At 34.8% G+C, this 24,439-nt stretch overlaps 1 protein-coding gene across 1 annotated transcript in view; it reads left to right on the top strand.

The window, feature by feature from the left end:
- LOC150107931 (mitotic spindle assembly checkpoint protein MAD1-like) overlaps nt 1-24,439 on the top strand; it is a 166,712-nt gene that overhangs the window by 45,893 nt on the left and 96,380 nt on the right. The window contains exons 6-7 of the mRNA XM_090415454.1: nt 14,946-15,024; nt 23,031-23,161. Coding sequence (XP_090271580.1) covers nt 14,946-15,024; nt 23,031-23,161 — 210 coding nt within the window. The remainder of the gene's footprint in view (nt 1-14,945; nt 15,025-23,030; nt 23,162-24,439) is intronic.

Below are 24,439 nucleotides of genomic sequence, written 5' to 3'. Positions count from 1 at the left end.
GAATCAAACTCGACGAGTTTCCAGGCTCTGGCCTATAAGAGTCGGAGCCTTCATCTGATGAGTTATTGCAAACGAGGAAACTTAATCCTACCAGGGCTGCTTACCCTGGAAGGGAGGAATAGTGTAGCAGGCCATTCAATCACCCGAAGGTGTCCAGGAATCACCCCTAGGAGGTCACCTACTGCTGCACTTGCGAAGTGTCTCAGGGGATGTGCAAGCCAAGACAACAATGCTTCGGATTCCTTAAATCTTGCAGATTCATATCCACTGTATACCACTTTTTGATATCTGTCTGTCAACCATCCACTGATCAAGTCAAGAGTTTATATTCCAATCCCATATTCTCCAGTTTATGCAACAGCCTTTTATGTGGTCTCCTATCAAATGCTTCAGAAAAATCCAACATTATCATAGTGTATCCATTCCCTTTATCCAACTCTGCTGTAACATTGTTATAAAATATGATCAAATAGCTAAAACATGACCTTTCTTTAGTAAATCAATGTTATTCCTTGGAGTATAGCTTGTCTGTCTATCCATTTCTGTATGTGAGTTCTTATCAACTTCTCTAAAATCTTCACCACCACACCAGAGATACTGATAGGTCAGTAATTCGACATATTGGTTTTTGCTCCACTCTTGTACAGTGGAGCTATCATGCATTCCTTCCATTCCTAGGAATCTTTCCAGGGTGATCTTTACTGAGCTGAGACTCAAGTAATACAATCATGCAATGGCTTCATCTGAAATAATTTTGAGCATATCATAGATACATAGACTATTCCTAAGCACTCTGATCCAGTACATATGGTCCCAATCCTATTTGTGTGTCTGGAATCGCTAAACCAGTTTCAAGTATTCTAAAAATAAGTCAGTGCCTACTTTATTTCCTGTCAGTAAACTCATCTCCATGTTACTTTCCATCAAAGATAAACACTCTCCTCTTTCTTCTACTCTCCTCTTCCTCAACCTTGTGATGGGCTTCTCTCCTATTTTAGACAAACAGGATGCTTGTTGAGAAGAGACGGCAAGAACATCAGTCCAACATTCTCTATAAAAAAAAATAAAGCTCAAAACTGGTGCAAGTGCATCAAGCAGTCTACATAGACACAAAATAGTTTGGTTGAATTTTCTTTTACATAGATACTATTTTAAATATGAATGTGTATTATGAACCTCTACTACATCACCCTAACTTGAACCAGAACAACTGTGTTTCCTTATTAACAATTTGATAAAGTCTGATCTTTATTAATTGTAAATAATATTTAAAAAAAAAATTGTACTTATATAACAACCTCATATCCTTTCTATGGTATTGCTGTAGTATGTAGCTTGTATTTCTTTTGAAATCCATTGTTATTATTCTACTTGTTTGAATTCTCTGTTCTCTGAGGATGATCATTAAGTTTCAGTTCAAAATTCTTAGTTATATGCTATATTAACACATTCGCTGCCAACTACGAATATACTCGTATGTCGATTACTGACCTCCTATACCAAGCACGAGTTAACTCTTAGTATAAGTACCTTAATTTGGACCCTTCGCTTGTGAATAAAGCAGAGAGCACGTCTGGGAGCTTGGTAGAAGGGAAATAATTTCAGCTAAAATATAGTATATTGTATATGTGCCTCAGAAGCCAACTACGAATATACTTGTATGTTGATTACCGACCTCCTATGCCAAGCATGAGTTAACCCGTAATTTGTAAATCAAATTAAAACTAATAAAATGAAATCAATAAAATAAAAACCAATTTATTCAAATTACGAATGATACACTTTAAAACAATTTTCCACTCACAATGGTGATTTTTCCTGGCAAACAGGACAATAATAACATGTTTCACGTCGTTATTTGTTTCGTGTACATACTCGGCATGGCTTTGTCGGGCGATTCTTTTTTTCTGTAGGTGGTAAAATTTCCAAATAATGAAGATCTCGAATCTTGCTGATATTCTGTGATGCTGTAAGATCCAACAAAAACTAAGATAAATTGATCTCTAAATTTTAACGCAGTCATTGCGTTTCCAGTAATTATATTATAAAATTATGCGTATTTTGAATGTATATATCAAAGATGCGTATTGCCAATTTCTTTGGCCATCTAATTGTCTTTCGTAAGACAGAATAGTAAGAAAGCATTTGATCAGAAAGATCAATGCCTGACATACCCAAATTATAGTCCCTAACGATATTTGGTTTTAATTGAATTTTACCATTCTGATTTTTCGATTCGACCATTTCAAATTTGTGCATATTTGAAATGGAAAGAACTTCCCTCTTATCCTTCCATTTGCAATGATGAATTCATTAAGTTCATCATTGCTCATATTAGCCTAAGCTTCTAATTCTTTATCAGTAAGTTTCTTTTACTGGTCATGGCGAAACTGAAGCTTTTTAGAGATGACGCAATAAACACAATCAACAGTGCATGTAATATATAGGTGGGAGTGATACGACATTACTCGTAGTTGGCATATGAAACAAATTCTGTCTGATAAGCTGACTATGAGATTACTCGTAGTGACCTTGAAGACATGGGTGATATGAGATTACTCGTAGTTGGCGTATGAAACAAAATTCTGTCTGATAAGCTGACTACGAGATTACTCGTAGTGACCTTGAAGATGCGAAAGTGCTTGGCGTGCTGGAACAAACTATGCCCGAGGAGCGTGGCAGCGAACATGTTAAATAAGCTTTCTTGTGTTCATATTGTATTTTCTCTGTCACAAATGCCTTTAAAACTCATTTAATTTCTCTCCTTATTTCAAATGAATTTATTCAACTGTCTTCTTACAATGCTAGCTTTGTTTATTATATTATTATTATCTATTACCAAATTTAATTTGCCATCCTTACTAAAAATTGCATCCCAATTGCTTGAAGTATTTTACTTGAAGATCTAATTCACTATAGATTCTTGATTCAGCATGCAGTTAAAGTTTTCTGTGTTCTGTTCCTGCCTAATTTTATTTTTTTATTGAAAATATGACATGAAAATTAAAATTTTCATGTCATATTTGTTATATACTGTGTCTTACTTCTGCTCAGTCTCGTACCTCTCTCTTCCAGTACCTTCCTCCATCTTTCCAGTTTAGCTGCCACTTCTCTTGAATCTGCACACAGCAAGATGTCATCTGCATACAACATTGTCCAAGGCATGTCTTCTCTCACCACCTCCATCACAATATTAAACAGAAACGGACTAATGCTGACCCTTGATGCAAGCCAACTGTTACTTCAAAACTTTCTATCTGTCCCAGACAAGTCCGAACTTTTGTCTTCACATTTCTGTACATCTACACCAACCTGGCATATTTCTCCGGTACCTTCTTCTCCCTCAGACACCTCCAAACTTCTTGCCTTGGCACTCTATCGTATGCTTTCTCCAGATCAATAAACACCAGATGTAGCTCTCGTTGTTTCTCTCGAAACTTTTCCATCATCTACCGTAACCCAAAGATAGCATTTGTCGTTGATCTACCAGGCATGAAGCCAAATTGTTCCTTGGCAATCTCCACCTCCTTCCTCAATCTTCCATCAAGAACCCTTTCTAGGATTTTCGTTGTGTGGGACATCAGCTTTATTCCTCTGTAATTCTTACAGTCTTGTGCATCCCCTTTACCCTTGTAGATGGGGGATAAGAGTACTTTCCCTCCATTCCTCGGGTATATTTTCCTGTTGGCAAACTTTCATAAACTGGTCCCACAACAGGTCAATTCCCTCTTCCCCCAGTGCCTTCCATGCCTCCACCGGAATCCTGTCTGGGCCCACCGATTTTCCATTCTTCATCCTCTTCATGGCCCCCTTCACAAGAATGATGCAGAAATTTATTGAGTTTTTGTGAGACAACTTTCTCAAGCAGTATGTGAAAGAAGGAAATCCAGGTCAAAGAGTCTTAGACTTGAGCATAGTATCATAAGGAATCTTTTTTTTTTTTTTTTTAATGGAGAACCCATTCCTCTAGACTCTAGAGGTTGGTCAACCTATAATTTGCTAGTACCATGGATGGGCAATAAGGAACTTATTCGCATTTGACTTGAAAAGGTGTGGGTTGTATTCCTTAGGAAACACGCGGTGGAAAACTGTTTCAGAGGGTTGCAGCGGAAGGGATAAACAAAGAAGAGGAGAAATTTGTTCTGTGAGTTTGGAGTTGAACTGTGAGAGGGTGTTGGTTAGTTGCAGCATGCATTTGGACAGATTTGCAAGAGAGTGTGTGTGTGTGTGGGGGGGGGGATTATCAGTGGTAAATGGCCATAGAAATATTTATAGAAGATGCAGTCTTTGTCTGAATGCCTATGCATAAGTGAATGGGGTGTATTAGTGAGAGAGGAGTTGTCAATCAATCTAACTGCTCTTTTCTGTATAGAATCTGGTAGGTCGCTCTTAGGTGCACCACCTCAGGTATGAGAGCAGTATTCAATGGTCTAGGAGATTTGTGTAGGGTTAGGAGCTATTTGGAATTAAATGATTCCTCGAGCAAAAGAGAGAGAGCCTAATTTTTTGGTGCAGAGGGGGCAATATTTGTGATATGTTTGAGCTAAGAGAAACTTGAGGTTAGAGTTATGCTGAGAAGGTGAATCTCTTCTTGACTAGAGATTTGAGTATTGTCAAGGGTAAGAGTGAAAGAACAGGTTTTTTTTTTTTTTTTTGTAGGAAATAATGCAGAGCTGTGTTTTGCTAGTGTTGAAGTTGATAATGTTATCCAAACCCTACTTTTGCTTTGAAGATCAGAATTTAAGGTAGCAGAGATTAGCATTCTGGAATTTGTGATGATTTGTGCTTTGAAAAGGAGGAGTGCAATCATAAGCAAAACTGTGTACCTGATTGGCAGTCAGCTGGAGTAGATTATTTATGTACAGAAGGAAAAGGGTGGGCAAAAGAACAGGTAAGGATGTGACTGTTATGCTACCAGTTGGTGACAGTGAGCATGTTGTACTTTCCTGGGGAATAGTTAATTATATAGTGTTACGATTAGGACAAGTTACATACTGCACTAAATATCTGGAAATTATGACTAACTCAGGAGAATACTGTCTTTCATCCTATGGTATCATTTACTGAATGGGAAAGATATCAGCAATGCATGGAAACCTTTGAAAAGTGCGTAAATGAGACAGTAGTATCAGAATGTATCCCCTAGAGTTCAAAAAACAAATAGGATATAAGTGAAATGGATGTGGAAGGAATATATTGAGAATAACAGTGAGAAGAGTTATAAAATATATAAGTGCAGTCCAGAAGAGTTATATTGCTGAAAGCTAAATTGGAGTATGAAACAAAATTGGCTTAAGCAGTCCAAAAGTATTATATCGTTATGCTGCATATAAAAGAAAGAATGAATATGGAAGAATAACTTGAGTGAATTCAGGTGGCACTCTTGTGTCACAAGCTGTTGAGATTATTCAATTAATGAATGTCCACTTTGCTAAGATATATCAACCAGGTGTATACAGCATGGTGCATAGTGCTGCTACTACAAGATTGGATGAAGAGATAGAGGTACAGAGGGTGAAGAGCTGTAACATCACGTGGATAAGAATTTGGCAATAGGGACAGATGAAATATCAGCACATATGCTGATGGAATGTTCTGCCAAATTAGCTTGGCCTTTGACATGTTTGTTATGAATGTTTGAATGAACTATTGTGCATTCTTTCCTGAGTTTCAGCTCAGGAAAGAATGCACGATAGTTCCATTGTACAAAGGTGGTACAAAAACCTATGTATCTAACTACCGACCTATTAGCACCTATGCTGTGGTGGTGAAGATTTTCAAGACGTTAGTAAGAACTTGCATAGACAGACAAGATATATACTCTGCTAGGAATAACAATGTTGTGGCCAAGTTGGATGAAAGGAATGGATACACAATGACACCATTGGATTTTGCTAAGGCATTTGATAGGATACCACATGAAAGGTTGTTGCATAAACTGGAGAATATAGGTTTGAAATATAAACTCTTGACTTGGATAAGTGGATGTGTGATCCATATTGATAATGAATAACAGTGGAGATAATGTGAATCCTGGTAATTCACCTGATTTAACATCAAGCCATCTTCCTGTACCTCCTTCAATTCTAACTTGCTGACTTACAACTTAAATAGAGACTAAGTATTGCCTGATATAATGTTCCATTTACATCGTATGACTATAGCATTTTGAAGAGATTTCCTTTTTTTTTTTTCACCTTGTCATATGCCTTCTTTAGATCTATGACACTTAACATTAGAAATCCTTGTTATATTTCCAAAATTTCTCAACTGTCATAAAGTGAAAAATCTAATCCTAACAACCTCTATTTGACCAGAATTCAACTTGTTCTTCATCAAATAGAGGTTATCATGAGATGAGTGAGAACAGATTATATTTTTGGAATCACTTTTACATCATACTTTGCTTAGCACAACCTTAATTCTTACCCAGCTATCAGATCCATACATAAAAATTGGTTTGAACACTGTCTTGTATACAGCTAATTCAGTGTTTTGACTAATTTCTTTCTTACTCGATATAAATTTATTCAGCCCACCGTACCATCTTTACTAATTCTGTTGTCTATTTCCATATTTAATTTACCATCTTTGCTAAAAATTATGACTAAAATAGCTGAAAGATTTTACTTGTTCTATAGGTTCATCATTCAGGATACAGTTGATGTTTTCAATGTTTCTGCCCTATTTTCATTGTCTTTTTATTGATTTTCATACCAAACCTATTACAACAGTTATTCAGTTTAGTCAGGGAATCTTGCAGACTTGTACTGGATTTATTCATAACATCATCATTGATATCATATTTAATACCACTTTCCTTCATAATGTGATCCATATAGACAATGAATAACATTGGAGATAATGTATGCCGTTGTCACCCACTGATTTAACATCAAACCATTTTTATACACCTCTTTCAACTCAAACTGCTGACTTAGAGTTTAGAAACTATGTATTGCTTGATATATTGTCCCATTTACACCATATAGCTGTAATGTTTTGAAGAGTTTTCCTCTTGGCACCTTGTCATATGCTTTTTTCAGATCAAAAGAAGTTAAATACAGATCCTTTGCCTGAATCCAGCTTGTTCTTCACCAAGCTTACCTTCCACAATTTTTCTTAACCATTTCTCAAGTATACTTGCATAAATCATATCAGGAACACTCAGTATTGAAACATCTCTAATTCGTATATTTGGTTTTATTTCCTTTTTATAGATGGGAACTATGAGAACTCTGCTCCAATCATCCATAATTCTACCTTCTGACCAGGCCTTCTGAATTATTCAATGCAGCCACTGTAAAATTTTATACCTCTATGTTTGAACATTTCTGGTCGAATTTCATATATTCCAGCTGCATTTCCACATTTCAGATTTTTGATGACTTTTTCTACTTCAAATATGGATATGTATATCTGACTGCATTCCTATTGGGAGTTTTCTATCAACATGTTTACACTTCTGGTTTCATTTACTCTTTCAAAGTAATTACTCCAAACATCTAAAATATCATTATCCTCAGGTTTCATGTCACTTTGATCATCTCTAATTCCTCTTCCATTATTTTTTTTTCTATTTCTAAGCTTTTTCAATAGCCTCCAGAATATTTTGCCATCTTCCTGATATTTATTTTCTATTTATTTATTTATATTTTAAACCAAAGTCTTCCCATAACTTTTGTTTAACTGGTTTTACACAGTGCTTCACTGTCTTACATTTTTTTCAGTATTTCCTAAGAGCACAAGCTGACTTACTTGCTATGAACTTTTGAGATACTTTCTTCTTTTTCCTTGACCACCTCTTTAACTTCCTGATTCCACCTTGGAGTTGTGGTTGTTCTATTCTTATGGACATACAGGGTCATGACATGTCTCTCTGGCTGAATCAGTTTTTACTTCAGGATTTGCCATTGAATTTTCAATGTTTGGTTCTTGTTTTCAAATTCTTTCTTTTTTTCTTCAATAATGTTTATGTATTTGAGTATTTCAGTTCACCTCTGAAAGCTGCTCAACTTTGACTTTTTTTAAAAACTTTCTTACATGCTAATAAAACGGTTATTTTTGACCATGAGAACTATAGGAGAGAGAAAATGATTGTGACTACTATTTCGGGTGCCCCCATTGTTTTCGTCAGGGAACCAGGGCGAACAGCGAAAAGTCAGCTACTGGAACAAATCTGAAAACAAACCCCAACTCAAAATCACCAGAGTTAAAGATTGGTACTATCAACGTAAGAAGCCTGAATGGCAAAGAAATGGAGCTAGCTGAGGAATTAGATAAGTACCAGATCGACATAATAGGGATGACTGAAACAAAAAAGACCAAAACTGGTGAGATCTTTCTGAGCAATAAATACAAAATGTTATATTCAGGCAATCACAATCAAGGAAAAGAAGGAGTAGCCATAGTATTCAACACAAAATACGAGGCTAATCTTCTTCAATGGCAGTCAGTCTCAAGTAGAGTAATGTGGGCAAATATGAGAATGAGGAACTGGGCAATGAGACTTATTTGTGCCTATGGTCCCACAGAAGGTTCTACTAAGATAGAAGTGGAGGAATTTTTTGAGGCTTTAGAAAAAGCACACAATGAAAAAGGAAAAGTTGGTCCTTGTTGAGGATATAAATAGAAGAGTAGGAAATGATTGTGAGACATACAAAAATATTTTGGGAAAATTTGGAGAAAAGAGCAAATCTAATAATAATGGCAAGTATCTGTTGGATTTCTGCTCAGAACATGGACTGGTTATTACTAACACCATGTTCCAACATAAAAATGTGCACAAATTCACATGGAGAGAAAAGGCTAGGAATAAGAAAAGTCTCATTGTTTATGTTATAGTTGATAGTGATGTTCTCCCTGGTGCAAGACACCAGAGTGTACAGAGGATTTGAAATTGGAAGTGATCACTATTTAGTCTTGAGCAGAATAAAATTGAATTTCATCTTGAAAAGAATAACATGTAAGAAAGTTTTAAAGCGAATAAAAGTTGAGCAGCTCTCAGATGTGAACTGTAGACTAAAATATACACAAAGATTATTGAAGAAAAATGAAAGAGTTTGAGAACAGGAATCAAACCTTGGAGATTCAGTGGCAAACTCTGAAGATAACATTGATTGATTCTGCCAGAGAGGCATGTGGTGAGGTTGTCTGTAAGGATAAAAAAATCAGAACTCCCTGGTGGACACAGGGAGTTAAAGAGGCAGTGAAGGAAAAGAAGAAAGCATATCAAAAGTTCCTGTCAAATAAGTCAGCTTGTGCTCTTAGAGAATATAGAGACAAATGCAAGAATGCTAAACACTGTGTAAAACTAGCTAAACAAAAGTCATGGGAGGACTTTGGCAAGAATATAGAAAATAAATATCAAGATGAGGGTAAGATATTCTGAAGGTTGTTGAAGAAGCTTAGGAATGGAGGAAAGAGTGCTGTAAAAGGAGTCAGAGATAATAAAGGTGACATGAAAACTGGAGAACAAGATATATTTGAAGTATGGAGTAATTACTTTGAAAAACTGCTAAATGAAATAAGCAGTGATGACAGCACAGTGGTAAAAAACACTGACCAGGCATGCAGGCAGGAATACATATCCATACTTGAAGTAGAAAAAGCCATCAAAGGCTTGAAATGTGGAAAGGCAGCTGGAGTAGATAATATTCGACCAGAAATGCTGAAGTATGGTGGTATAAGAGTCTTACAGTGGCTACACTGCATAGTTCATAGGGATGAATTACCGATGATTGGTGTAGAGCCCTCGTAGTACAATATATAAAAAGGGAAATAAAACTGAATGGGAGAATTGCAGAGGTATTTCCCTACTGAGTGTTCCTGGCAATATCTATGCAAGTATACTTGCGAAACGGTTGAGAAGAATTGTGGAAGAAAAGCTTGGTGAAGAATAAACTGGATTCAGGCCAAACAGAGGCTGTCAGGATCAGATCTTCACTTTACGACAAATAGTTGAGAAAGCATGGGAATATAACAAAGATCTGTATTTAAGTTTTGTCGATTTGGAAAAGGCATATGACAAGGTGCCAAGAGAGAAGCTGTTCAATACGCTGCAGTTATATTGTGTCAATGGGGCATTATATCAAGCAATACTTAGTCTTTATTTGAGTTGTAAGTCAGCAGTTAGAATTGAAGGAAGTACAGGAAGATTGTTTAATGTTAAATCTGGTGTGAGACAAGGATGTACATTATCCCCTCTGTTATTCATTATCTATATGGATCACATTATGAAGGAAAGTGGTATTAAACATGATATCAAAATTGGAGATGTTAATGTCAGCTCCTTGCTTTATGCAGATGATGTTATACTTCTAAATAAAGGCGCTACAAGTCTGCAAGATTCTCTGACTAAATTGAATAGCTGTTGTAATAGATATGGTATGAAGGTCAGCAATAAAAAGACAAAGACAATGAAAATAGGCAGAATCATTAAAAATGTCAACTGTGTTGTGAATGGAGAACCTGTGGAACAAGTAAAGCATTTCAGCTACTTAGGCACGATTTTTACTGAAGATGGTAAACTAAATATAGAAATAGACAACAGAATCAGGAAAGCTGGTATGGTGGGAATTCAATAGAATAAATTCATATGGAATAAGAGAGAAATTGGTCGGAACACTAAATTAGCTGTATACAAACAGTGTTCAAACCAGTTTTAACTTATGGATCTGAGAACTGGCTCAGAAGTAGAACACTTGACCAAAGACTACAGACCGCAGACATGAGAGTCCTGAGAAAGATTATAGGCGTGAGCAGATTGCATCAATGGCAATATCATATTAAAAATGAGGATATTAGGAAAGAACTTGACATTGTCAGCATCCAGGATTGCATTAGCAGAGCTAATCTCAGGTGGTATGGTCACCTAAACAGAATGGGCGAGGAAAGATTAGCAAAACAAGTGTTCTCTGCCAGGTTGGCAGCAAAACGACCCAGAGGAAGACCAAGATATAGGTGGATTGATGCGGTACAAAGTTCCTTAGACGATAGAAATATAAGATCTGATAATATTGGAGTCTTGACTAGTAACAGACTGATTTGGAGGAAAATTGTAGATAGGAAGTTAGTAATGATATAATTTTTTCATGTAGTACTATCATATCCTGTACACCCCTTGTGGGTACATGGCAGGAATTTGATGATGATGATGTTATACCAACTAGTTTCGCCAACTGTGGCTGTTGGCTTCATCAGGGTTAAAATTATATAAATGTAAGAACACTTAAACGCAAAAAAACTGTTTGCACTGAAACCATAAATGGACCAAATAGAATTGCATTTTTATAAAAGCAGAAGAATGCGTACACCACACGTATAGCACGTGTATGATCTACTAGTTATTATGTAAGAACGTTCTGTAGTTGGCAGCAAAATTTGATTCTGGCATGTTGAAAGATCTAATGAGGGTCTTCCAGATCTCGGACAGAATTAATCCTTGGTTTCTAATTAGATTTTCTTCTGAACGGAGAACTGTTGTGGCTGTTTTTATCATTCGGGAGCGGAAATCGTCCTCTAAGTAGGGCATGGAGCTTTTATCCCATTCTATAACATGGTTAGTCCTAGCAAAATGAAAGGCTAAACCCGATTTCTCTTCTCTATTATTATTGATGTCTCCTATGTGTTCCTTTTTTCTGATTTCTAAACTTCTTGAAGTCTGGCCAATATAGTTTAAGCCGCACGAGCAGGGAATGTTGTAAACTCCGGCATATTTGAAAAAAGGATGACTGTCTTTTGGAGATCTTAAGAATTGGCGAATGGTCTGTGAAGGTTTAAAAGTTACTCGTATTCCATGTGGCTTGAGGAGTTTAGCAATCTTATTAGAAAATGTCCCTATAAACGGAATCACAATAGTAGAATTGTAATGTATATCTTCCAGTCATCTTTGTGGGGAGTCACAGAAAAGAATCTTGTGGATCAATTTTCTAGGATAACCATTCTTTGTTAGATTATTTGATATCAGGGATAGTTCATCTTGGAGATCTTTATCATCAGTTGTAATGAGAGGCTCTATTTTTTAGCATGTGTACAATGCTAAGTTTCTGAGAAATATGGTGTGAAGAAGTGAAGTGTAAATATCTACCTGTATTGGTAGATTTGCAATAAACTGTAAGGCTGATGCATACATTTATTTGTTTTTTAATTAAAATGTCCAGAAAAGGTAATTTGTTATCTTTCTCCAGTTCTAGAGTGAATTTAATTTTGTTATGTAAAGAGTTGATCTTGCTTAGAAAATCAAACAAATCCTTTTCCATATATTATTTTATTATCATTTATTTAAAAAACAAATAAATGGATGCATCAGTCTTACAGTTTATCGCAAACCTACCAATACAGGTAGATATTTACACTTCACTTCTTCACACCATATTTCTCAGAAATTTAGCATTGTACACATGCTAAAAAATAGAGCCTCTCTCTCATTACAACTGGTGATAAAGACCTCCAAGATGTGAACTATCCCTGATATCAAATAATCTTACAAAGAATGGTTATCCTAGAAAATTGATCCACAAGATTCTTTTCTGTGACCCCCACAAAGACGACTGGAAAATATACATTACAATTCTACTATTGTGATTCCGTTTATAGGGACATTTTCTAATAAGATTGCTAAATTCCCAAGCCACATGGAATATGAGTAGCTTTTAAACCTTCACAGACCATTTGCCAATTCTTAAGATCTCCAAAAGATAGTCATCCTTTTTTCAAATATGCCAGAGTTTACAACATCCCCTGCTCGTGCGGCTTAAACTATATTGGCCAGACTCAAGAAGTTTTGAAATCAGAAAAAAGGAACACATAGGAGACATCAATAATAATAGAGAAGAGAAATCGGGGTTAACCTTTCATTTTGCTAGCACTAACCATGTTATAGAATGGGATAAAAGCTCCATGCCCTACTTAGAGGATGATTTCCGCTCCCGAATGATAAAAGAAGCCACAACAGTTCTCCGTTCAGAAGAAAATCTAAATAGAAACCAAGGATTATAATTCTGTCCGAGATCTGGAAGACCCTTGTTAGATCTTTCAACATGCCAGAATTAAATTTTGCTGCCAACTACAGAACATTCTTACATAATAACTAGTGGATCATTCACATGCTATATGTGTGATGTACGCATTCTGCTTTTATTAAAATGCAATTGTATTCGGTCCATTTATGATTTCAGTGCAAACAGTTTTTTAGCATTTAAGTGTTCTTTCATTTATATAATGTTAACCCTGATGAAACCAACACCCACAGTTGGCGAAACTAGTTGGTATAACTTAATTTAAAATAAATATATTTGACCAAAAAACCCAAATAGTAGTCATTCTTTCTTGTATGCTTTTCTTTTCAATATGAAAAAATTCAGTTTTATCTTGTGTATACTCTTGTGTCCTGAACCAGTGGGGAAAACATTGCTATCAACTATAACATAGTTAATGTGGCTTTTATTTCTTGCATCTTCTCTCCATGTGAATTTCTGCACGTTTTTATGTTGAAATATGGTGTTAGTAATAATTAATCAATGTCCTGAGCAGAAATCCAGCAGGCATTTATTATTATTATTAGCTTTGCACTTTCCTCCAAATTTTCCCAAAACATTTCTATATGTCTGATAATAATTTTTCCTACTCTGCTTTTAGATCTCCAACAAGGACCAACTCTTCCTTTTTCATTGAGCCACCTGTCCTTCGTAATGCTTCAAAAAATTCTGTTTCTTCCTTTGTAGAACCTTCTGTGGGACCATGAGTAGTAATAAATCTCATTATTTAGTTCCTCATTGTTATATCTGTCCACATTACTTTATTTATATTTCCTGCCGTTCAAGAAGATTATCCTCATATTTAGTGTTGAATTCTATAGCTATGACCTGTTTTTGCCTTCTTTGTTTCAGTCATAAACTTTTTTGTTTATGTCAATTTGGTACTTATCCAACTTTTCTGCTAGTTCCATTTCCTTTCCATTGATGCTTCTTATGTTGATAGTACCAGATTACTAGCCCATCCAATCTTGAACTCTGTTGATGTGAACTGGAAATTGTTCTAGTAGTTGACTTTTTGTTGTTTGACCTAGTTCCTTAACGAAAACAAAGCAGGCCTTGTTTTACTGGGCAATGCCCCAGCCCGAATGAAATTCTCTCATGTTGTACCATCATTTTACATTGTGGTTTGAGCCAATAAGAATACAATTTGGGCATCTAAATCCCAGATTACCAGCTCATCATCATTTGTTCATTATCCAGGTAGATACCTAACAGGGAATGTTTGGTATCTACCTGGAGAAGATGAGGATTGGACATTAGGTCAAAAGCCCCATTTAGTTGTTTTCCACATTCCTTAAAAGGCTACATGAAAGTCTTCTCCTCCCAGTTATACCGCTTTGAACCTTAATCACATCAGTTTTGAAATCCTTAATTATAAAATGAAAGATAAGTCATCTCACTCGCTCCCTACATTTTCTTAGAAAATCATAAAATGGATGGGTCTTCTGCCTCAATGCCTGTCCTTTTTAAGGACAACACTTAAGGAATTTGAGGTTCATATGGCAATTGAAGAGGAACCAGTGTTTCATCATATTTCATGAAATTTGGAAGCATATACTTTTATGTAATCTGTCAAATCCCATTATACTAGTAACCATCTAAAGATCTTTGCACAATAACGAACATTTATTTGATATATCAAATGGCATTTGTGACTAATCTACATTATTAGTAATGTTACATGTTTCAAAACAACTGCTGTTCTTTTTTGTGTATTCTCTGGTATGCTTATCTTCCTGATGAAAATGTTAATGAAATGTGTAGAAGTTTAGTTTCTTGCTTTTACAATAAATTACAAGTAAATCCCATTATTATAGTTTGTGTTACCTAATTGTCCTCACAGTTTGATTTCAAAATTGAATTTTAAAAAAAGATTTAAAATATCCACATTTTTTTTTTTTTTAAAAGACAGATTCAGAGGTATAAAACATCAGTAGCATCAGAAATGCTTCACAAACAGTTGCAAGATTCTCAAAAAAAAGTGAAGGTAAGCAGGTCCTTATGACTATAAACTTTCTTTAGAATAAATGAACTGTATACTTATTTTGGTATTTTTCATACACTGATTTATTTTTCTATTTTTGTGATTATGATAATTTTGAAATGTATGACTTAAGTGTTCATTATAAATCTTGATTTGATTAAAATCATATCTTTTTTGTTGTAAACTGTGAACTCTTATCTGTTATAATAGTTTCCATATATATGAATCATACTTTTATAAAAAAAATTTTGAAATGATTCTTAAAGATTACAGCTTATGGAATTCAGTGTTTCACTTTATCACTTTACTGACTAAACCTTGAACTCTACTTTCTACTATGACACAAACAAAACTTAATTTTAGCATCTTCAGTTCATGTATTAGGTCCAGTCACACGTTAAACAAGAAAACTGCCTTTTATAAATTGTATTTCACTAGGAGGAGAGGTTTAGTCTTTTTCTTCCAGTACCAAAAAAAAACAAACCAACTGGCACATAGATTAGTTTTTTTTTACTATGAATTCCCCCCCCCACCACCACCACAAAAAAAAATCGTTATGTAGCATTATCATAATATTCTGTACTTATCAGGATTGACAGTGATAATGATTTTTTTTAATTTATTCTAATTAGTCTTATTAAAAGTCCAGTGTTTTGTTCAAGCACAGGTTTTTCTGCTTCCACTGGGATTAATGTTTATTAGAATTGGGATAATATCTTTATTTTTAATGAATCTGTTGCTGGTACCATATCTGTCACTTATCTAATTTTTCCTCAGAAATCTCATACCTGAGAAAAATTAGGGGACTCATACTTCAATCTTTTTGATCAACTATTTCATTTCTAACCCAGCTCTCAGATCTATAAGTTAAAATTAGATTGAACACTGTCTTGTGTTTAGCTACTTTAGTGTTTTGACTAATTTCTCTCTTATTCAATATAAATTTATTCAGTTGCTTCACTACCTTACCAACTTGGCTAATTCTATTGTTTATTTCCATATTTAATGTGCCATTTGCATTAAAAATTGTGCCGAAATATTTTACTTGTTCTATGGATTTCCCATTCAGGATGCAGCTGAGGTTTTCACTGTTCCTGCCTATTGTTATAGTCTGTCTTTTTATTACTGATTTTATTATTACCTTATTATAGAAATTCCTCTGTAATTATCATATTCAGTTTAAGGGTCAAAGCTGTATAACTGAGAGGAGACCTCCACACAGCCTTTAAAGGAATGCGGAAAACCGACCAGGGCTTCTGACCTAATGTCCAATCCTCACCTTCTCGTGGTGCACCCTGTTGGGTTTCTACTTGGATACTGAATGGACGAGGATGGGCTGGCAATTTGGGATTTAGCCGAACAAATTGTATTCTTATTGGTTAAACCAAAATATAGAATGATGGTACAACATAACAAAATTTCATGCCGGCTGGGGCGTCGCCCGGTTAAACAAGGCCCCCGTTGTTTTCGCCAGGGAACCAGGGCGAACAGCGAAAAGTCAGCTACTGGAACAAATCTGAAAATAAACCCCAACTCAACATCACCAGAGTTAAAGATTGGTACTATCAACGTAAGAAGCCTGAATGGCAAAGAAATGGAGCTAGCTGAGGAATTAGATAAGTACCAGATCGACATAATAGGGATGACTGAAACAAAAAAGACCAAAACTGGTGAGATCTTTCTGAGCAATAAATACAAAATGTTATATTCAGGCAATAACAATCAAGGAAAAGAAGGAATAGCCATAGTATTCAACACAAAATACGAGGCTAATCTTCTTGAATGGCAGTCTGTCTCAAGTAGAGTAATGTGGGCAAATATGAGAATGGGGAACTGGACAGTGAGACTTATTTGTGCCTATGGTCCCACAGAAGGTTCTACTAAGGTAGAAGTGGAGGAATTTTTTGAGGCTTTAGAAAAAGCAACTGACACATTGAAAAATGAAAAGTTGGTCCTTGTTGGGAATTTAAATAGCAGAGTAGGAAATGATTGTGAGACAAAAAAAAATATTTTGGGAAAATTTGGAGAAAAGAACAAATCTAATAATAATGGCAAGTATCTGTTGGATTTCTGCTCAGGACATGGACTGGTTATTACTAACACCATGTTCCAACATAAAAATGTGCACAAATTCACATGGAGAGAAGAGGCTAGGAATAAGAAAAGTCTCATTGACTATGTTATTGTTGATAGTGATGTTTTCTCCCTGGTGCAGGACACCAGAGTATACAGAGGATTTGAAATTGGAAGTGATCACTATTTAGTCTTGAGCAGGATAAAATTGAATTTCATCTTGAAAAGAATAACATGTAAGAAAGTTTTAAAGCGAATAAAAGTTGAGCAGCTCTCAGATGTGAACTGTAGACTAAAATATACACAAAGATTATTGAAGAAAAATGAAAGAGTTTGAGAACAGGAATCAAACCTTGGAGATTCAGTGGCAAACTCTGAAGAAAACATTGATTGATTCTGCCAGAGAGGCATGTGGTGAGGTTGTCTGTAAGGAAAATCAGAACTCCCTGGTGGACACAGGAAGTTAAAGAGGCAGTGAAGAAAAAGAAGAAATCACACCAAAAGTTCCTGTCAAATAAGTCAGCTTGTGCTCTTAGAGAATATAGAGACAAATGCAAGAATGCTAAACATTGTGTAAAACTAGCTAAACAAAAGTCATGGGAGGACTTTGGCAAGAATATAGAAAATAAATATCAAGAAGGTGGCAAAATATACTGGAGGTTGTTGAAGAAGCTTAAGAATGGAGGAAAAAGTGCTGTAAAAGGAATTAGAGATGATAAAGGTGACATGAAAACGGGAGAAAAAGATATCCTTGAAGTATGGAGTAATTACTTTGAAAAACTGCTAAATGAAACAAGCAGTGATGACAGCACAGTGGTAAAAAACACTGCCCAGGCATGCAGGCAGGAATACATATCCATACTTGAAGTAGAAAAAGCCATCAAAGGCTTGAAATGTGGAAAGGCAGTAGGAGTAGATGATATTTGACCAGAAATGCTGAAGTATGGTGGTATAAGAGTCTCACAGTGGCTGCACTGCATAGTTCAGGAAGTCTGGACAGAGGGGACGAATTCCCGATGATTGGAGTAGAGCTCTCATAGTACCCATATATAAAATGGGAAATAAAACTGCATGTGAGAATTACAGAGGTATTTCCCTACTGAGTGTTCCTGGCAAGATCTATGCAAGTATACTTGAGAAACGGTTGAGAAGAATTGTGGAAGAAAAGCTTGGTGAAGAACAAGCTGGATTCAGGCCAAATAGAGGCTGTCAGGATCAGATCTTCACTTTACGACAAATAGTCGAGAAAGCATGGGAATATAACAAAGATCTGTATTTAAGTTTTGTCGATCTGGGAAAGGCATATGACAAGGTGCCAAGAGAGAAGCTATTCAATACGCTGCAGTTATATGGTGTCAATGGGGCATTATATCAAGCAATACTTAGTCTTTATTTGAGTTGTAAGTCAGCAGTTAGAATTGAAGGAAGTACAGGAAGATGGTTTAATGTTAAATCTGGTGTGAGACAAGGATGTACATTATCCCCTCTGTTATTCATTATCTATATGGATCACATTATGAAGGAAAGTGGTATTAAACATGATATCAAAATTGGAGATGTTAATGTCAGCTCTTTGCTTTATGCGGATGATGTTATACTTCTAAATAAATCCGCTACAAGTCTGCAAGATTCTCTGACTAAATTGAATAGCTGTTGTAATAGATATGGTATGAAGGTCAGCAATAAAAAGACAAAGACAATGAAAATAGGCAGAATCATTGAAAATGTCAACTGTGTTGTGAATGGAGAACCTGTGGAACAAGTAAAGCATTTCAGCTACTTAGGCACGATTTTTACTGAAGATGGTAAACTAAATATAGAAATAGACAACAGAATCAGCAAAGCTGGTATGGTGGGAAGTCAATTGAATAAATTCATATGGAATAAGAGAGAAATTAGTCGGAACACTAAATTAGCTGCATACAAGACAGTGTTCAAATCAGTTTTAACTTATGGATCAGAGAACTGGGTCAGAAGTAAAACACTTGACCAAAGACTAGAGACCGCAGATATGAGAGTCTTGAGAAAGATTATAGGCGTGAACAGATGGCATCAATGGCAATGTCATATTAAAAACGAGGATATTAGGAAAGAAATTGACATTGTCAGCATCCAGGAATGCGTTAGCAGAGCTAATCTCAGGGGGTATGGTTACCTAAACCGAATTGGTGAAGAAAGATTAGCAAAACAAGTGTTCTCTGCCAGGTTGGCAGCAAAACGACCCAGGGGTAGATCAAGATATAGGTGGATTGATATGGTACAAAGTGCCTTAGACGATAGAAATATAAGATCTGATAATGTTGGAGTCTAGACAAGTAACAGACTGATTTGGAGGAAAATTGTAGATAGGAAGTTAGTAATGATGTAATTTTTTTCATGTAGTACTATCATATCCTGTACACCCCCCTTGAGGGTTCATGGCAGGAATTTGATGATGATGATGAGTTTTATTTCCTTTTTATAGATGGGTACCAAGAATCTTTATTCCGTTCATGTTGAATTTGATTCCCTGATCAGTCCTAAATTATGCAGTGTAGCTGCCTGCATGTTTGAGCATTTCTGGTCAAATATCTACGTCAACTGATTTTTCACATTTGAGGCTTTTGATGGTTTTTTTCTACCTCAAGTATTGATATATACTATTTACATTCCTCGTGAATATTTTCTGCCCCTATTCTATTAGTTTCTTGTTTTATTTAGCAGTCTTAAAAGGTAATTGCTGCAGTCATCTAAACCATCTTTCTTTTCTGTCTTCATGTCGCCTTTATCATCTCTGATTCCTTTTACCTTTCTTTAAGCACTATATTTCAATAGCTTCCAGAATATTTCCCACCTTTCTGATATTTTTCTTCTAATTTCTTAGTCTTCCCATGACTTTTGTTTAGCTACTGTTACACAATGCTTCTTTCTTATAAATAAATATTTTATATATATATATATATATATATATATTTTTTTTTTTTTTTTTTTTTTTTTTCTTTCCCAAAACACATGCTGAATTTCTTGCTAGGAACTTCTCATACACATCCCTTCTTGTTTTCCATGATTCTTTGAATTTCCAAGTTCAGCATGGAGTTTTGATTTTTCTATCCTTGGAGACAACTTTTACCACATGCTTTTCTGGCTGAATCAATAATTGTAGCCACAGTAAAATTTTTATACTTCCATATTTCATCTTTTTGAATTAGCTCTCTTCTATCCAGTTCAAGTTTCTGATGGCTTTTCCCACCTATGGTATTGAGATGTACTTTTGATTATGTTCTTTTGAATGTTTTCTAACTTAATTTCATTGACTAATTGACTACATAATTTAGTTGCTCTTCAAAGTTTTCTTGAAAAATCTGGGTTATCCTTATCAGTTTTTTTTTATTGCAGGCGTAGATTTCTGTGGCTAATTGTTTCAAAAGATATATTTCGGCGATTACACCACATTTTTTTATTCAGTTATATAAAACACTGAAATACGCATGGCTGAACACCAAAAAGATGTACAATACAAAAGAGAACAAAAAACAGGTCTTGCTTTCCATACCACTTCCACTGGACACGATGTACTCTGGCAAAAAACCACGATGTCATACATAGAAAACAACAGTTATATAAGAAAATTTAAAGAAGCTGCTAATATGCTAAAAAACCCAACCCAATGCAATAAAAATCAAGGTTTAATTCTCCATCAAGTGTGGTCAGCTCTAATAAAAAATCTACCTCAATCTGAGCTCGGACTGTATGAACGAGAACAAGAACACATGACATCGTCCAGTATTGTTCAACGTCAATAACATTATATATATCTGCATTCTGTTATTTGAGTTTTATGAATAGCCAGACAGTTATGATTTGTATTTATTAATTCTCTTATTTAAACTTTAACTTATACCCCTGAAGATGTAAAGCCTACGATTTACGAAACTTGTCGGGAACTATTATTTCAGTGTTTTATATAACTGAATAAAAAAATGTGGTGTAATCGCCGAAATATATAGTTTTTTTTATATTTTATATCTGATTCCTTTTGCAATATCTTTTCCTCTATTTCTACATTTTTTTTTTTTTTTTAGTAACCTGTAAAACATTTTGCCACCTTCATGGTATTTATGTTCTTTAAAGAACCATGACTAGGGTAGTGGTAAGTCACTGACTTCTTGTTCTTGTTAAAGGGATGTATTTGACCTGCTATATTATCTCTGCTAAGTTGAAATCATTTTCACTTTTATTTGACAGTGGGGTTTGCCTACAACTCTGTCAAATATCTCTGATGTGCTATAGGTTTAGCAATCTCTTGTGTGTGGGGTTGATGTGTGTGTAAAAACATAGTTGTCAAAATTGAAGTATAAAATTCAGTTAATAAAAAAAAAATAGAAAAAATGCAGGAAAAAAGCATTGTTCCTCCTTCCTCTATGGACTGCATAATTCAACTGATTTCAACCAAATTTGGATATATATAGTTGTTTCTAATAAGCTTGTCTGAAACATTCTCTTTTGCCCAATCACTAAAGAGGTCATGTTCTCGTGTCCTTTTGAGATGTATTGCTGCTCACATTGTTCGATGGATTTCAACTAGATTTAAAGTGTTCGAAGATGCAGGGCCCCCTTTCTCAGAAGACATCTACAGGTCACATTCATCAACCATCTTAAGTCAAATTTAGGATATATTTATTTTTACCAGTTATTTGTTGACTTTATCCATTTATCTACACAAATATGTGATGTTCTAATAAGCATTTCATAAACACTTTAGAGCTATTTCTTAGTTCTGATGTTATGAGTATATAAATTCCCCTTTGAAATTTGAGTGATGCCATAGCAGCAACTCTACTAATTATTAAAAATAATGTCAGTAAAGCAGTCACTTCTAAATTGCAACCAACTTTTTTCTTCTGATTCTATGGCTGGCATTGTTCCATCTCTTCCCACAATCTTTTTTGGTTACTTTTACAGATGACTTATCTTTCTTACATTTATTTTTCCTACTTAGCTTTCCTGGCTAGGAATTTTCTGTGATTTCTTTTCTGCTTTTTTTTTTTTATTTCCTGCTTATCCACTTTGCAATCCTTATTTATTTTCTCTGTAAATCACTTTGCATATTTCCTGAATGCAGTCAGTCAGTCAGTGTTTTCTTCTGGTTCTACTTTTTACTTTTTAAGGTGTAGTTTTTGTTTTCAAACTCTTCTTTTTCTGCAGTAATATTTGTGTTTGAGGTCCATGGTTTACAGCTGGTGTTTAAACTTTGTGTTTAACTTTGATTTTTTTCAAAACTTTTATACAGATTATTTTCATTATAATACTAATTTTTATCCTGTTTTGTAAACACAGTGTTTTCTTCCTGTTTGAAATTCCTGTATGTTTCTATTTTTTGAATAATCTGTCAATAACATAATAAAAAAATACTTTCCTTGTTTCTTATGTGTTCTTTTCAAATAAATTTCTGCACATTTATGGTAGCTAGTTCATAATCCAATCAGAAATCCAGCAGATTGTTGCCATTATTATCCACTCTGTTCTTTTCTCCATAATTTTCCAAAACATTTCTGACAAGTTTCACATCTTACTCCATTTGGTTAAGCCCTGAACACAAGCCATTTTCCATACTTCTTAATCAATAATTACCCTTTCTAATGACTGAAAGAATCCCTCTATTTATTAATACTTTGTATGGGGGCCAGCAGATCAATGTAATGATTTGTTTTCTACTATTTGATCAAGCTAATAAGTATTGTTGTGTTCTTGATGTACAGATTGTTAACTAGCAATACATTTATATGAGCAAATTTTGTAAATGTTAAAAAAAAGAAAAAAAAATTTCATATGTGTTAGTATTTTTTGCTATCTGATATATGCATGTGTTAACTTAATTCAGTTCAGTCAATTATATAATTATTATTTTGTTTAGAAATATGAAGAAAATATATTCAAAACACTGTTTCTGAACACAGGAACTTGAAAATCAAATGGCATCAAATGAAGATAAAGCCCTTTTAGTCCAGACAATGCATTCTGAGCTGACTAAGTTACCAGAACTAAAGAAAGAAAATGGCCATTTGAAAGAAGAAATAAAAAAATTAAGGTATACTAAAATATTTCAGAAATTTCAATATTTCTAACTGAAACCTATAGCATATGAAACCATTTTTCATTTCAGGGTCATGTGAATGAAAATCATTGATTTGCTAAAAATGTCTTTTTGAATTATCTTGAATCTGGGAACTTAAAAAAAAAAAAAAAAAAAAAAAAAAAGTTTAGCTTAATGCTCATAAATAAACAAGAAAATCTGTTACCTGCCTCCAAATTAAAATTTTCCTTTGATGTCTGCATTAACCATTTGAGGTTTCCATGTTGTACATAATCAAAATGAAATTATTATAATGAGAATATGCTTCAAAAAAATTAGTATTAATTTGACTGTATCACCCCTGTAAGTTGTGAAAAAATTTTTTCTCAGTATTTGTGTTTTTGTTTCTTCATCTCAGACATGAATGGAAAAAGACTTGTCAATAAAATAACATTCTGTAGTCTTCTCATTCAGGTCAGATAACGGGTGTAAACAGTCAGTCATTCATGAGCAACATAGAAATACTATATTTAAGCTTAAGTAGCTGTCATCTCACATGAAGGGAAGAAGTTGGTAACTTGATCAACTGTAATAGCATGATCTACTTGCCTTTGTCTCCATATTGTTACTACATTGACAAACTGTAGTCAATATGTAGGTTTAAGTATGCACTTGCACTACTCTCCCTTAAATCTGTAATATCAGACAAAAATAAAATAACTTTTTGCTGGTTCTGGAATAAGGAAACTTAATTGCGATCCTAGATTTAGAAATGAATCATGGTACTGTGTCTACATGCAACTAGTAGAGATGAAGATGTTCTAATTAAAGTGATGTAATGAGTACTCCCATAATAAAGTTCATGCAAAAAGTGTGCTAAATATTGGAATACTTTCAGTTATAATGGAAGTGCTATTTTACTCTAACAAGTGCTGTTAGTCATTTTCTATAGATAAAACAGTACAACAGAAGTGAATTTAAATATGTAAGAACTAGCGTGAGTTCTTAAGGGTCAAAGCTGTATAACTGAGAGTTCTCCACATAGCCTTTAAAGGAATGTGGAGAACTGACCGACGCTTCTGACCTAACGTCCAATCCTCACCTTCTCATGGTGCACCCTATTAGGTATCTGCCTACCGAACGAATGAGGATTGGCTGGAAATTTGGGATTGATTTAGCCGACCAAATTGTATTCTTATCAGCTTAAAACACATTATTAAACGATGGTACAACACGAGAATTTCATGCCGACTGTGGCCTTGCGAGTTAAACAAGGTCCCTATTGTTTTCGCC

Source organism: Typopeltis vanoorti, chromosome 3 (assembly GCF_054136105.1).
Source record: "Typopeltis vanoorti isolate ZY-2024b chromosome 3, IOZ_Tvanoo_1.0, whole genome shotgun sequence".
Taxonomy (NCBI): domain Eukaryota; kingdom Metazoa; phylum Arthropoda; class Arachnida; order Uropygi; family Thelyphonidae; genus Typopeltis; species Typopeltis vanoorti.
Note: the sequence above shows the minus strand (reverse complement) of the source record. Positions and strands in the feature narration are given on the sequence as shown.